Below are 16,231 nucleotides of genomic sequence, written 5' to 3'. Positions count from 1 at the left end.
ACCCGGCCTCATTATTACTTCTTAAAAAGTATCCACCTCTATAAAGCCTATCAAAGCCTCAAAATTATAAAAATCTTTAGAGTTCTGTTAAAAGTATCTACAAACACCTGTATTCTTGACATGGTTCTAAAATTCTTGAGACTAAGAAGACATTTTATTCATCTTTGTATACTCAACATTTAACAGTGTCTGTCACAGACTCAGGGCTTCAAGTGTGGGGTAACAAAATAATAGAAAGTGTGTTTCAGGGGTATACTTGCTGCACACAACAAAGCAATTTTTTTCCTGCTTTATTCCCCCAGATAAATAGGTCAACCTAAAACACTATGATGGAGTTACATAATAACTCAACCTAACAGCAACTGCCTCAAGATTTGTCATTTTATTTGCCCACCTATAAAATTAATTGACAAATTTTTATTTAATATGTTACAAGTAGTCCTTCTATAAAGCAAAATTAAATTTACCCAACCACTTTAGCAACATTTTTTTTTAAGTCAACAATATTTACTATTTACCCTCACTGTAAGACATTTTTTAATTAATTAGTTCACAGCCCCTGTCCCCAAGGAGCTTGCTTTCTAGTAATTGGAGAGACATAATGGCAATAACTACCAAAATGAAAAGAACAATTAAACTGAATCAAAAAAGCACAGGCGGAATAACGTTCAAGCTAAATGCCTGTTGGTAACAGCAGCGTTTATTTTGTAAAGCAAATGCTAACTACTGCCATTTTGACTCTCCACAGGAAAACTTAAGTGGAAAGAAAGCACACTGAATATGAAATTATATTCTTACAGAGATGTTAAAATAATTATATTATTTGCTGTTGTCATACTCTTTTACCTGTAGTAGCTGAGAGGTAGTCCACCTAGCATCCACATTCTTTTCTAAGCATTTCTTTAGAAAGTCCTTAAAACTTGAAGACCTTTAAAATAAATTTTAACAGTAACATTCTATTTTACTTTCTTGTTAATCAAATCAAACAAAACTCTTTGATAAGTTATGCTTAAGTTTCATTATGTATGTAATAGTATTAATTCAACATTTAAAAAACTAGTTAATGAGACTATTAAGATTTTATAAAACTTACTCATTTGTAAATACATGTTAGACATATATGTAAGTAGGTACATAATCACTGAGACATAGCCATATACTCACAAGTATGCCAAAAAGCACAAAATTTCTAATAAATTTCACAAATATAGATCAATCTATATGCCTCACTTCCTCATAGTACAGAAAATACCTTTCTCATGCAAAACTCAAATCACTCATATTTTCAGATATATGGGAAAAGTGAGCTCGAAGATTTTTAATGGTCCTTAAGAGAAATATACCAAAAATCACTTTTCTAATTCATATAATCTTCGTACCATGTACCCAATTTTAAATACTCTTGGAAAACTGTGAGAATGTAACATCAGGTTTTGCTTCCTAATATCGTTTGTTTCTTATTAAGCTTTTTAAATAATATTTTTACCATCTTGATGGCTGTGCTAATGTAGGTGGTTCAGATTTTGCTATTTTTAGCAGCACTCGCATTGGATTTAATTCATGATGAGGTGGTTCTATCTCAGCCATTTCTATTAAAGTGATACCGAGGGACCAAACATCAGCTTTGTAGTCATAGGGTCTGTCCTTAGATGTTTCACACATGACTACTTCAGGAGCCATCCTATGAAGACAGATAATTAAAAGTTAACATGTTTAATAACAGTGATTGCAAACCACACGGTATAATCAATTATGTGGAAAAATTAATGAGTTATTATAACTGCTGACATGACTAATACTATAAATTCATAAAACTGAATACATACCAATATGGTGTACCAATAAAGGAATCTCTTCTTTGAATTGTCCTCGTGTTTTTAGCTGATACTCCAAAATCCGCTTGAAATAATCACACAAAAGCATTAATGAGAACTTTTAAGCATTGTTCATTGTATTCAATGGGGAGAAAAAAGCATTTTAAGTCTTTAATAAGGCCAATCTTATAATAAAAAGTAAAACAGAAAGAAAAAAATGTCTCTCCCATCTTAATCTTGACCATCTCTTTCTATCATCCCCCAAAAAAACCTGCTAAAGATCCCATTATCAATACATTTAATACCACACCATGTCTTCAGATGACAAATCCTTCAAAATTGAAAATAAAAAATGGTAACTCTAAAAGCAGACCAGTCTATCCACTTCAAAACAAATGCCAACTAGTGCTATGTGGCACAACTAAATTAAGAGTCATTAACATTTTTTCTATAGTGTGAAAAATAGAAATTAAACTAAAGCAACCTTTATGACAGTGTATGTCTTGCTAACTTCCTCATAAAATGATATTGCCAAGAAAAAACTGGGAACCTTATGTTTTCTGATTTAAATTATACAGAACAGTAACATTACAGCTTTTTCAGTTATTAATCCCACCTTTTCAGCTTGGAGTTCAGACAACATTAATAGCAACATAAAATTGCTATTGTTGCATAATTTATCTCATGCCATAAATGCACAAATTTTTAAGTTTCACATTGGACGCCACAATTCTCAAAGTTGAATACCAAAAATTCAGTATTTGATGCTCATGCCTAGCACAGAGTATACACTCAATAAATGGTAGCTACTATTAGCCATATTCACAATTCTAACCTTTGTTGTTTTTGTTGCAGAACTCTTAAAGGTCATGCAATTCTGCCTGAATTACTTTTATCTATTATATGGTTCTTAGGGATAAGATTGTTCTATATATCTGTGTTGCAGAAATGGAAGGTTCTCTGGATGTATTTGTAAATTAATAAAACAGAAATTACAAATATTTTAATTGTCAACTAACTAAATATTATTTAGAATTCCTAAACCTTCAGTATATTTATTTTTAAGGTACACATTATTTTACACAAGTTTGTCCCTATATTCAAATAAAATTTCAATATATTTACAAAAAGAAATGCCCCCAAAATTGATCAAAACTGTAACACCCTATTTCAAATTAAGCTAGGAGACTTCTAAAAATGATGAAAAACAGGCCAGGCATGGTGGTGCATGCCCGTAATCTCAGCACTTTGGGAGGCCAAGGCGGGCAGATCACGAGGTCAGGAGATCGAGACCATCCTGGCTAACATGGTGAAACCCCGTCTCTACTAAAAAAATACAAAAAAATTAGCCGGGCGTGGTGGCGGGCGCCTGTAGTCCCAGCTACTCGGGAGGCTGAGGCAGGACAATGGCATGAACCCGGGAGGCGGAGCTTGCAGTGAGCCAAGATTGCACCACTGCACTCCAGTCTGGGCGACAGACCAAGACTCCGTTTCAAAAAAAAAAAAAAAAAAAATGATGAAACAAAAGAGCCATGTAAATCAGAATTAGAAAAATTCTGAAAGGTGACAGAACTCAAGAAAAAAATTTTAAATTAAGAAAAAAATCACTTTAGAAACAAAGGCTAAACTAGGGAAAGCAAGAGCAAATAATACAACAAATTCATACCCATTACCACTTCACACCCAGTAGGATGGCTATTATTTTTTAAAAAGCATAAAAAAAAAAAGTGTTGACAAGCATGTGGAGAAACTGGAAGCCTTGCACGTTTCTGTTAGAAATGTAAAATGGTGCAGTTGTTATGCAGAACAGCATGGCGGTCCCTCAAAAAAATTAAACAGAATTACCGTATGATTCAGTAATTCCACTTCTGGGTGCATACTTAAAAGAATTAAAAGCAGGGAGTAGGACAGACATTTGTACACCAACATTCATAGCAGTATTATTCACGACAGCCAAAAAGTGAAAGCAACCCAAGTGCCCACTGATGGATGAATGGATAAACAAAATGTGTTATATACATACAGTGGCATATTATTCAGTCTCAAAAGGGGAGGACATTGTGAAATATGCTACGACATGGATGAACCTTGAGAACATTATGGTAAGTAAAATACGCCAGCCACAAAAGGACAAATGTTGTATGATTCCACATACATATATACCTAGAGTGGTCAAAATCATAGAAACTGAAAGCAGAATGGTGGTTGCCAGAAGCCGGGAGGAGTGGGAAATGAGGACTAAGTGTTTAATGGGTATGGACTTCAACTGCTGCCAGATGAAAAGAGGTATGGAGATAGGTGATGGTAATGGTTGTATAATAATGGGAATGTACTTAATACCATGGAAATATACACTTAAAAATGATCAAAAAGGTAAATTTTATGTTGTGTATATTTTCCTACAATAAAAAACAAAGCAAGCTAAAAAAGGACTTGAGAAAAAGTTACCAGCATGGGCAATAGGCAAAGACCCAACAAACAAACAATAAACGTCTCTAAAGAAGCAAGTCAATGCAAGGGAACGGAACAAATGCTCAGGTCTGTAACTCCAGAAAACCTTCCTGGGGGGGCAGGGGGAGGGGAAGAAAGCACTTGAATATTATAAGACCATAATATTTATTAGAAAAGACTGGTCAAACTACCGGTCTTAAAAAAAAAAAAAAAAGTTTTAGCATCTAAGCAAAAAGAGCACATGACTTACAATGGAGAAGAAATTCAGATTATCAGACTTTTCAACAGCAACACTTCATGACTGAAGAAAACAAAGTAACATATTTCAGATGCTGAAGGAAAGAAATGTGTGCCAAGGATCTGTTATCCAGCAAAACTAACCTTGAAGTATAATGGTACAACTGTTATCACTATGTAAGAATTCAGAGAGCCCTTTCAGAGGAATCTACCAAAAGCTGAGCTTCAGATAACCAACACGACCAAAGACACATCAACATAAGGAGTGGTGGTGAGCATTAAATACAGAAATGAGAGTTAAAATGAATTATGAGGTATCCTAAACCTATCAATGTCCTTGAGAACCAGAACTCTCAATATAGAAGTAAGGAGATGCACATGTATTACAGAAGTTAGATTTTAAAAACCTTTATCCCGAATTTGAATAGGAAATATATATGAACTCATGAGGGGTCTAGCTCTGTCCTTTGAAAAGTCCTAGAACAATGGCCTATATAGAAAACTGTAAGCATCTCTTACACCAGATTGTGGTCTTGAAATCTCTTACACCAGATTGTGGTCTTAAAAGAAACCAGGGCTTCTCGAAGAAATGGCTGACTAGCGGGGTGCAGTGGCTCACACCTATAATTCCAGCCCTTTGGGAGGCTGAGGAGGGCAGATCACTTCAGGCCAGGAGTTCCAGACCAGCCTGGTCAACATGGTGAAACCTCATCTCTATGAAAAAACAAAAATTAGCTGGGCATGGTGGTACATGCCTGTAATCCTAGCTACTCAGGAGGCTGAGGAACGAGAATCCCTTGAACCCAGGAGGTGGGGGTTGCAGTGAGCTGAGATCAGCCACTGCACTCCAACCTGGGCAAGAGTGAGACTCTGTCTCAAAAAAAAAAAAGGAAAAAAGAAAGGGTTAATTACAGGTCTGACACAGAAAATACACAGATGAGCCCGAAACATCTCAGAACTGTCAAGTGGGCTATCAAAGATTACTAGTCCTGTTAAGAAGATTAACAAGCTGACACAAAGAAGACCCCACTGACTAAAGATGGAACGTGAGCTTCAATAAGAATAAAAACTGCAATGGATTTGAAACCCACCAAATAAAACTAAATCCACAAACAAACAATATTTTCTAAAACATTGGTCATCAATTGAGGATAAGAGAGAGCCAAGTCATTATCTTCATTACTAACTTTATAATGAATGAAAATAATGAAATAATTGGTGTTTATATCAAAATCAAAAATAATGAAAATAAAATAATGGAATTCGTTTTGCAACCCCAAAAGACAGATGTGTAGGCATTAAGCCTCAATAGCTGCAATATCAAAAAGGGGCACAAAGCAGACATGGTGTGCCTCCCAGTGAAAGAATGCAAAACCACCTGTAAGTCTTGCCAAAGGATCAGGCTTGAGAATGATCAAGCCTTTGGATTCATCTGCCAAACTGAAGGAAATACAGAGAGGAACCTCAATCATCAGGAGTATGCAATAGCAAAATGTAGTTTGAGGGAAACACTACAGGCCAAACAGCCCAGGTTCCATGGATCAGTGTTTCTTTCATTATTAGCCCCTCTAAGGAGTCATTGTAAACATTGTTTTCAAGTCGCCCCTCCTCCCATAAAATTTTAATGCCACAGATACATGTTATATCTCTTCACGTACTGGGGCCTTTGGAAGGGAACAAACCATTGTAATGTATAAGGATTTTTTTGCCCCTAAAGGACTAATTTTAGCCCCCATGTGGGTGATATTGCCCTCATCCCCCCCATTATACATGCCATAATATAAATAAAAGAAAGGAATGGGGGAAGGCCTGTAAGTTAAGAGACTTCAAAAACCCAAGTTTTATATCGGCAAGTTTAAACCCTAACATCTAGAGATGAATATTGGGTGACTGAGCCATAAAGAAACACAAGGAAGGAAATAATATAAAAGTCAGGATAAAATGTGGAGAAGAGAAGGGCAGTGGCTGAGATGGGCATACAGAAGAGCTTCTGGGGTACCTGCCGAAGTTCTACTTTTTGATCTAGGTAGTGACTACAAAGCTATGTCTACAAAGTACTAAAGTTAAGCTACACAATTTCTGGTGTGGTTTTCTATATCTGTATTTATTTCGCAATCAAAAGATTAAAATTCACTTTGGGAGGCCCAAGACAGGAGAATCACTTGCACCCAGGAATTCAAGACCAGTCTGGTCAACAGAGCAAGACCTCATCTCTACAAAAAAATTTTAAAACTTAGCCAGGCGTGGTGGTGCATGTCTGCAGTTCCAGCTATTAGGGAGGATAAGATGGAAGGATTCCTGGAGCCCAGGGGTTCAAGGCTGCAGTAAGCTATGATCACATCACTGCACTCCAGCCTAAGCAACAGAGCAAGACTCCATTAAAAATAAAAATTAAAAAGAATAAAATTTAGTACACCATCTGTTTAAATGTCTTGACAAAGTAAAGTGAAATGACTATAGTCACTGGTATCAACTTGGCTTTTGAATATATTTTGTCCTTTGAATAGCCTTTCAAAATATACAAATTCGGACTTCATCTCTAGACTTTTTAAAAAATTCCTATCTTGGGTAAATTTAAAGAGGGCTATAACTTCCATAAAACCTACATCTAATTCTTCTTATGAAGGTAACATTTCTTCCCTCAGTATAAAGAGTAAAATTAAAAATTCTAGTCCTTATATTTAGGTATTCTCTTCAGAACTAAGATTACTTTGTTAGTTTAGTCAATGTACCATTATCAATAAAATAGAATAGAAAACTAAACATAGGGGAAAAACCTCACTCGACGTGAGCTTTGGAAATAAAGAAAAAAACTGAGTTAGCAGCTTTACATACTATATTATGTTCTAAACATAAAACATTTACAAGTATTAAGTCTACATACAAAAATTTAAGGGTACAAACTTGAAACCGGTCTTTAAAAAGCTTGCCTTTTTGAAAATAAAAATTCATTCTTTCTTATCTTCTTTTTAAAACATTGAATTAGGTGCTGATATTTTGGAATTATAGAAAAATGAGTATTTATCCAAGAAAGTGTTTTTTAAAAACTAGAATGGAGTTAGTTCTCCATGTTTCACATATTTAAGTAGTAATAAAACCACATTAAGTCACATACATAAAGATGGGAAATTTCAGAGTAGAAATTCAAATGTTTTATTTAAGTGAATAACTTACCCAATTTGATATCTCCATCTAAGGTAAAGAGAATGTTGCCAGCCTTTAGATCTCTGTGGATGATCTTATTATCATGTAAGTAGTTCAGTGCATCTAAAGTTTGTTTGCAAACTACTTGTATTTGGGACTCAGTTAATGGTCTCTCAAGTTCTATAAGGAGAAAGTAAAAAAAAATCTGCTTTTTATGCAGTGAAAAGGTATTAGCAGGCTATATGCCTTTCTGTATGTATCATCACTGTCAAAGATCATATGCAGTGAATTTATTTTAGAAGAACTAAATATCTACAAAGATTACTTTCTTGACACACTCAACATTTCATTTTAGAATTTTACTATAATTATCCAAGAATATAAAAACATAATTGAGTTGATTTAACTTACTGAACTTCACTCAATACTTATATAGTTGAATATATTTATATATGTTTGAAATTCTTTAATCTTATTAAGTATAGTTTAAGATATGAACATAAAGAACAAAAAGGTATTTACCAAGCATCACAGCATCTACTGCTCCACCTGCACAAAATTCAATGAGGATCTGCATGCAAAAAAAAACAAAAACAAAAGTGTGTGTCTAAAACTACACTGAGTTTTGAGTTTCAGTATTTTTTCTTCAGCTTAGCAAAAAAGATAAAGAAATAGCTATCAAATAATCTGGGTTACGGAAACGATATACTAAACGAAGATTTTGTCAAAAGAGTTACAAATCTCAAACAATACACATTTGAGAAAGCTCATCGTGAAAGTATGGGCATTTTTGTTCATTGACATGTTTAGTGTCCCTGCTTCTCTAAAATTATCAGGTACAGAATTTTCATTTGGTATAGTACTGCAGAGCCATTTGGTCACCAATGAAAGATTTTATTACTTACATTTTTAAAGGCAACTTGTGCTTTAAGTGAACAAATATACATTTGTTATTTTAAACTGTATTAAATAGGAATAAATCCTGAAAATATTTATACAGAGACTTTTTAGCGAAAAAAAAAAAACAAAAAAAACAGAATACATACATACAAAAGCTTCAGATCCTAGCTCAATTATTTTACCTGCTGATAGGTGACTATCTTGACTTCCCTGGTAAGATATAACACCATGTACCTTTCCTTCTTAACCCTTACCACAGTTGTAATTTTATATTTATTGTGATTATTTGATTAATTAACATTTATGTCTCCCACTAAACTTCCCCTCACAGTTGTCTAAATTTTAATTGTGCAATAGTCCCAAGTAAAGGTCTTATCTGTTTATTAACTAGTCTAGGCGTTCATTTGCATTATAAACTTTGGAAATACTCTGCCACAGCCCTGAACAATAATTTCAGAAAACACCACATTAATAATAACTATAATTTTTAAAAATAACATATTTTTAACTAATTAGGTAGCTTCCTGCCTTTTTTACCTCAGCATAATGCTTTACTTTTTTTTACAGGTGCTTGCCAATTAGAAATTGTTTTCAAATTCATTACATTATTCAGAAAATAATTTGGGAGGTAGATCATTACTCATCCTACAGATGAGTAAACAGACTCATAAAAGTTAACTGACTTATCCAAGTTCCATAAGTGGCAGCACTAGGATAAAAAAATATAGACCTTTAGGCATCCAGTCAGGTATTCCTTACACTACTTACTCTTCTCTCTCATAAAGAGAAGCTTCTTCCTTCAGGAAGAAAGACTGAAGCTCCATTTTAAAAAGTCCCTCTTGGTTAAACTAATGTTGGTACGGAACAAGTGATTGACAGATTATTACAATGAATATGAAAGTTTTATTTCTATATCTACTCGTGCCTTAATATTTTCTGAAAATGAATTTATACATACAGCTTTAGCCATCACATCATGCACTAAAGTTGAACCTGATAATATGATAAATATTTAACATTTCTAGTATTTTACAGTTTATTATAAGATTTACAAAAAGTTTAGGATAAAAAATTATAAACAATTTCTAAGAGAAACTTTTAAAACTTTTAAATGATTAAATTTAAATTATAAACAAGGACATCTAATTTCATATTTTAGTAAATTTATTATTCTTAACCAAATGTTTCCACCCGGATCCAATGTCAAACAATCACGATGAAATTGTACAATCTGAAACATAAATCTGAACATCTGTTGAAGCTGAGAATAACTTTGTTATTACTCTCTTATTGGCAGATCAACTCTCATTCAAGTGACACAACTAAATAGAAGAGATAAGACATAAAATAGGTTTTAACAATTCATAAACTTCTCTTTAGGACAATTAACTCATTTTGGCTACTCCTTTAGATCAAGAGAAAATACTTACCCAAAGATTGTTCTCATAATAGAAGGCATCTAGAAGTTTGACTATATTTGGGTGATCACAAGATGCTAATATATCAATCTCCACCATGTAATCTTCAAGTTCTTCTTCAGATTTAGTGTCAATCACTTTTGCAGCAGCTAAAACACTGGTCTCTTTATTCTGGGCCTGAAAATGAAAGTATCGAGGTGTCACACTTCAAATGCATCGTTTTCTAATTTTTTATTATTTTAATAGAGTTTAATTTTTAATTCATATTTATGTTTAGGCTGTCTTTTAAAAATAGTGTGTCAAGAGAATGAGAAGACAAGTCACAGACTGAGAAAATATTTGCAAGACACATATTTGATAAAGGAAAGTTTTATGTTCGCAGCAAAATTGTGTGGAAAGTACAGAAAGTTCCCTCGTACCCCATGCATAACCTTCCCCCCCGATCAACACTGCATACCAGAGTGATACATCTGGTACTATGATGAACCTACATTAACACATCATTATCACCCCAAGTCCAAAGTTTACATTATAGCTTGCTTTTGCATCTATGGGTTTCAACAAATGTGTAATGGCATGTAGCCATCGTTATAATATCATACAGAATAGTTTCACTGCCCTAAAAATCCTCCATGCTCTGCCTACTCATCCCCTCCTTCCTCCAACCCCTGGCAACCACTGATCTTTTTACTGCATCCATAGTTTTGCGTTTGCTTTTTCCGGTATGTCATATACTTGTAATCAGACTGTGTATAGACCTTTCTGATTAGCTTCTTTCACTTAGTAATACGTATTTACAGTTCCTTAATGTCTTCATGGCTTAATAACTCATTTCTTTTCAGCACTGAATAATATTCTATTGTCTGGATATACCACAGTTTATCCATTCACTTACTTAAGGATATGTTGATTGTTTCCCAGTTTTGGCAATTATGAATAAAGCTTCTATAAACATGTATGTGCAGGTTTCTGTGTAGACATGTTTTTCAACTCATCTGGGTAATAACCAAGGAATACAACTGCTGGATCATATGGTAAGAGCATGTTTAGTTTTTTAAGAAACTGCCAAACTGTCTTCCAAAATGGCTGAAAGAGTCTGCATACACACCAGCAATGAATGAGTTCCTGTTGCTCCACATCCTCACCAGCATTTGGGGTTGCCAGCAAGCATGGCTTTCACCAGTCTAACAGCTATATAGTAGTACTTGTATCTTTTCAATTTACAATTCCCTAATGACATATGATGTTCAGCATCTTTTCATATACTTATTTGTCAAATCTTTGGCAAGGTGTCTGTTGAAATCTTTTGCCCATTTTTTAACTGGGCTGTTCATTTCCAAAGTGTTAGGTTTCAAGAGTTCTTTGCATATTCTGGATAACTTTCCTTTATCAAATATGTGTCTTGCAAGTATTTCCTCAGTCTGTGGCTTGTCTTCTCATTGTCTTGACACACTATTTTTAAAAGACAGCCTAAACATAAATATGAATGAGTGCATGCTACGGCTATGCGCTGCACTAAGCGCTCACATGCACAGGGGACAGCATTTCGAATCACAGCCTCTGGGGGGTCAGACAACCAGGATTTAAATTCTGGTGGTTTTGCCATTTATTGGCTGTGTTGCTTGGGGCAATTTACAAAATCCCTCTTTTAGTTTCCTCATCAGTAAAAGTTACCCATACCTACACCTCACAAGTTCATGAGAATTAAGATAACATATATCTGCCAAGTGAAAAAAAAAAACACAAATAAACATTTAATATAGTAGCTGGCATATATAGGAGGATTCAAAAATCTTAGCTGTAATTTCTATTACTATTTAATCTTCACAACAACCCCATGATATATTATTATCTCTAAAGGAGGATATAAATGAGCTTTGAGGGGTTAAAAGGCTTCCCCAGGTCATGTAGCTAGTAAAAGGCCAAAACAGAATTTAAATCCAGGTTTGTTTCCAAAGGCCTTTTTGCTGGAGGATGAAACCCATTTATGCCAGAGGTTGCAAAAACCTTTTTTGTGAAATTAACCCATTTATGCTGGAGGTTGCAAATTTTTTGTGTGTGAAAAATCAGACCTTGGCAATTTCCTTGGGCAGTAGGATATAAAAAACTCCCACAAGCTTAGCACTCCAATAATGGAACACTAGGCATAATCATTACCCATGAAGGGTGGCAGAATACACCACTTCAAACATGCCACTTTGACATAAGGATCACTTTGAGTGAAAGGCACTTGAAAAACAGCAGATGCAAGAAGGGCATCCTAATCTTCCACCTTTTCTTCCTGAAAATAGGAAATAAAATGTTCCTGTGAAAGATGTCTTCTCTATCCCAGGAGAAAAGAAACATTCTTTGATAGGGGGTCATAGTCAAGAGAATTGTGTACAAACAGACCTTATTAAATTAAATGTCTTCCTTTAGCCTCCCCATATAACATATCTACTTTTCCACAATCGCCTCTCTTCTTTCAACCTAACACAAAAGCATGTAGGTTTTGCCATTTCTCTATGACTTCATTTTCTTCTGAGGGCCCCCATGTCACATAAAACTTATATTAAATTTCTATGCTTTTCTCTTCTACTCTATCTGGTGTCAATTTAATTCTTGGGCCCAGCAGGGACCCTAAGAGGGTGGAGGCAAAGTTTTGTGTCCTCTTACCCTTTCTAGTCTCCCCATATTTCTATCATTTGGTCATTTTTCCTTGTTCTTAGTACTTTAACTTTCCCGTTTTCTTTCTTTGGTTAACTTCTCACCACCATTTATTACAAATGAAAGGTTTCCAAATATGTAGTAGATACCAGGATCATTTTTTAACGTTAGGAATCATATCTTAAAATGCTAACTAGGTTGTTTTTATAAGACATTTCAATATGATATATGTTAACATCACTTCAGCAAAACTGTACTTATTACATTAAAAACAGATACTAAATTTTTTTAAGTTAATAAATGTTTCAATAAATAAATGTCTAAATCTCACTTTGGAGAATTTATCAGGAGATAACTTCATAAAATAGAACTCACGCGGATACAAAAATACTCATCAAAGCACCATTTGCAATAGGGAAAAAGTGAATCAGCCTAAATGTCCATTAACAGGAACCTGCTTAAATCATGCAGTACAGTTCTACAATGGAAAATTATGCAGCCACTAAAATTAATTGACTGATGTCCTAGAGATTTTAAAGATGTGTCTTTTATACTTGTGAATGGGTTGGCATGAAGGAAGAAAAATAATTCACACTAGATAATCTCTAAAATTCCTCACAGTAACAAATTCTATCATATATTGATTATACCAACAATGATGTCATTTGGTTTAATATAAGTAATAAAAGTTACATTAGAAAGAATAGTCCCTCAAATTGTTGCTTGAAAATAATTACTCATCAGGATCTGGTTCTAAAAAACTCTAAAAAAACAAAACTGAAATAAGTATTTTTATAAGTGTGTGACACTATTCTCTACACTAATATAACTGGGACATAAAGTATTTAAAAAAAAAAAAAAAGAGCTTATCTACCTAACATCTAAAGGCATAAAAATTCTTCACATAGGCCAGGCGCGGTGGATCACACCTGTAATCCTAGCACTTTGGGAGGTCAAGGCAGGTGGATCACAAGGGCAGGAGTTCAAGACCAGCTTGGCCAACATGGTGAAACCCCATTCCTACTAAAAATACAAAATTAGCCAGGCATGGTGGTGGATGCCTGTAAACCCAACTATTTGGGAGGCTGAGGCAGGAGAATCGCTTAAGCCCAGGAGGCAGACGTCACAGTGAGCCGAGATCATGCCATTGCACTCCAGCCTGGGCAACAGACCAAGACTCTGTCTCAGGGAAAAGAAAAAAAAAATCTTCACATAAAGGCTTAATGAAATAACTAAACCCAGGGTCCCCAACCACGGGGCCACAAACCAGTACCAGTCCATGGCCTGTTACAAACCAGGATGCATAGCAGGAAATGAGCAGAAGGTAAGTGAGCAAAGCTTCATCTGTATTTACAGTCACTCCCCATTGCTCACAATACCACCTGAGCTCTGTCTCCTGTCAGATCAGCAGCAGCATTAGCTTCTCAGAGGAGCATGAACTCTATTGTGAACTGTGAACTCTGTCATGAACTGCATATGCGAGGAATCTAGGTTATGCGCTCCTTATGAGAATCTAACACCTGATGATCTGTCACTGTCTCCCATCACCCCAAGATGGGAACATCTAGTCGCAGGAAAACAAGCTCAGAGCTCCCACTGATTCTATACTATGGTGAGTTGTATAATTATTTCATTATATATTACAATGTAATAATAATAGAAATAAAGTGTACAATAAACGTAACACACTTGAATCATCCCCAAAACATCCCCACATCCAGTCTGTGGAAAAGTTGTCTTCCACGAAACCAGTCCCTGGTGCCAAAGAGGATGGGGACCACTGAACTAAACAAATGTTAAAAACAAGAATGGAATAACAAATACCCAATCTTAATTTTAAAATATAACTTCTGTTGATAAAAAGATTTCAAGTATCAGTCATGATCACCTAAAATCACTGTGTTTATTTTCATGAATCATCAATAGAGCTTGGCCACATTACATAAACAAATGAGGGATTCTGGGAAACATAAGTTGTCTCAATGTTCCATACTGGCTTCACATCCTAAAAAAATTACACCCTCATATTACTCTTGTTTGAACAGAAGGTATTCCCTGAGTGGTGAGTACAGGAATAATTTTTAAATCTTAATTTATTTTCTTTCTATATTTTTACATTTTCTAACATTATATAGTATTTCATAGTGAAGAATATATTTTAATAAAATTTTCAGCTGGAAACTGAAAGACCAGCACAGAAAACAGAGATAATTTCAGTCCCAAAGAGGTGTCAGTCAATCAAAGGCAAACAAACAAACCAACAAACAAAAAACACGTCAGATAAATATGAAAGGAATCTAAAAAAACAAGGAATAAAAAGAAAAAATAATCACTGGGACTGATTCTGTCAATCTGGATGATTTCATCTCAAGGCTGAGGTATTCTTCCCCTACCAAAAGAAGAAGAGCCTAATTGTCCAGTGTATAAGAACATTTAACCATAAAATGTAAAAACTAAATAACTCAAATTGCTGTTCATGAACATCCACTACAAGGCACTGGTCCAAGCTGTGGAAAACACAAAGACAAACAACACCCCAGTGAAATGTGCTCTAGAAAAGAAACGCAATACAGCCGCCCCCTCTATCCCCAGGGAATACATCCCAAGACCCCCAGTGGATGCCAGAAACCTTGAATAGTACTAAACCCTATGTATACTATGTTTTTTCTTTGCATACATATCTATGATAAAGTTTAATTTATAAACTAGGCACAGTAAGAAATTAACAATAACTAATAATAAAATAGAACAATTGTAACAATATACTATCATAAAAATTATGTGAATGTGGTCTCTCAATACATCTTACTGTACTGTACTCACCTATTTTCAGACTGCAGGTAGATAAAACCATGGAAAGTGAAACCTCAGATAAGGGGTAACTACTGCATAAAAATCTATTAAAAATCTCGGTCAAATCTTGACCAAAAGAGTTGATCTGCTGAAACCCATTCATTCTTCCAACAAATACTTACTGAGTGCCTTCTGTATGTTAGGTCACTGTTCCAGATGCTGACAATGTACAAACAAAAATCTCTGTGCTGGGGTACTTACAATTTTGGGGAGTGGACACTCAACAAATAAATTAGTATATTAGCAATTAGTACTGTGGGAAAAAAGTAAACTAATAAGAAAGATGAGGAGGCTGGGAGTGGTGGCTCATGCCTGGAATCCCAGCACTTTGGAAGGTCAACGTGGGCAGATCACTTGGGCCCAAGAGTTTGAGACCAGCACGGACAAATGCCGAAACACCATCTCTACCAAAAAATACAAAAATTAGCAGGGTGTGGTGGTGCATGCCTGTAATTCCAGCTACTCAGGAGACTCAGGCACACGAATCACTTGAACCTGGGAGGGAGGGGTTGCAGTGAGCCAAGATTGTACCATTTCGCTCCAGCATGGTTGACAGTGAGACTCCGTCTCAAAAAAAATAAAATAAAATAAGATGAGGAAATGGGGTATGGGAGTACACAGCCAAGAGTTTACAACTTAAATAGGGTAGTCAAGTTAGGTCTAACTGAGGTGATATTTGAGCATATCAACATCAATAAAATTCAATGATTATATTAATGTTTTTGGCTATATAAATTGGAACTTTTAGTATTTTACAAAGAAATCAGT

The 16,231-nt window shown here is 34.9% G+C and overlaps 3 protein-coding genes across 4 annotated transcripts in view; all 3 read right to left on the bottom strand.

Annotated features, from left to right (window-relative positions):
• The window catches only part of GSTO1 (glutathione S-transferase omega 1), a 584,823-nt gene that overhangs the window by 274,897 nt on the left and 293,695 nt on the right, over positions 1-16,231 (bottom strand). The gene's annotated exons all lie outside the window — the stretch shown is intronic.
• Positions 1-16,231, bottom strand: part of SFR1 (SWI5 dependent homologous recombination repair protein 1) — a 296,645-nt gene that overhangs the window by 129,124 nt on the left and 151,290 nt on the right. The window lies entirely within an intron of this gene.
• Positions 1-16,231, bottom strand: part of SLK (STE20 like kinase) — a 59,543-nt gene that overhangs the window by 26,919 nt on the left and 16,393 nt on the right. For both annotated transcript variants that reach the window (XM_050804897.1, XM_050804898.1), the window contains exons 2-7: positions 9,977-10,141; positions 8,169-8,217; positions 7,677-7,826; positions 1,827-1,899; positions 1,487-1,681; positions 847-928 (exon numbers count right to left, since the gene is read on the bottom strand). In XM_050804897.1, the coding sequence (XP_050660854.1) occupies positions 847-928; positions 1,487-1,681; positions 1,827-1,899; positions 7,677-7,826; positions 8,169-8,217; positions 9,977-10,141 (714 nt within the window). The remainder of the gene's footprint in view (positions 1-846; positions 929-1,486; positions 1,682-1,826; positions 1,900-7,676; positions 7,827-8,168; positions 8,218-9,976; positions 10,142-16,231) is intronic.

Source organism: Macaca thibetana, chromosome 9 (genome assembly GCF_024542745.1).
Source record: "Macaca thibetana thibetana isolate TM-01 chromosome 9, ASM2454274v1, whole genome shotgun sequence".
Lineage (NCBI taxonomy): Eukaryota > Metazoa > Chordata > Mammalia > Primates > Cercopithecidae > Macaca > Macaca thibetana.
Note: the sequence above shows the minus strand (reverse complement) of the source record. Positions and strands in the feature narration are given on the sequence as shown.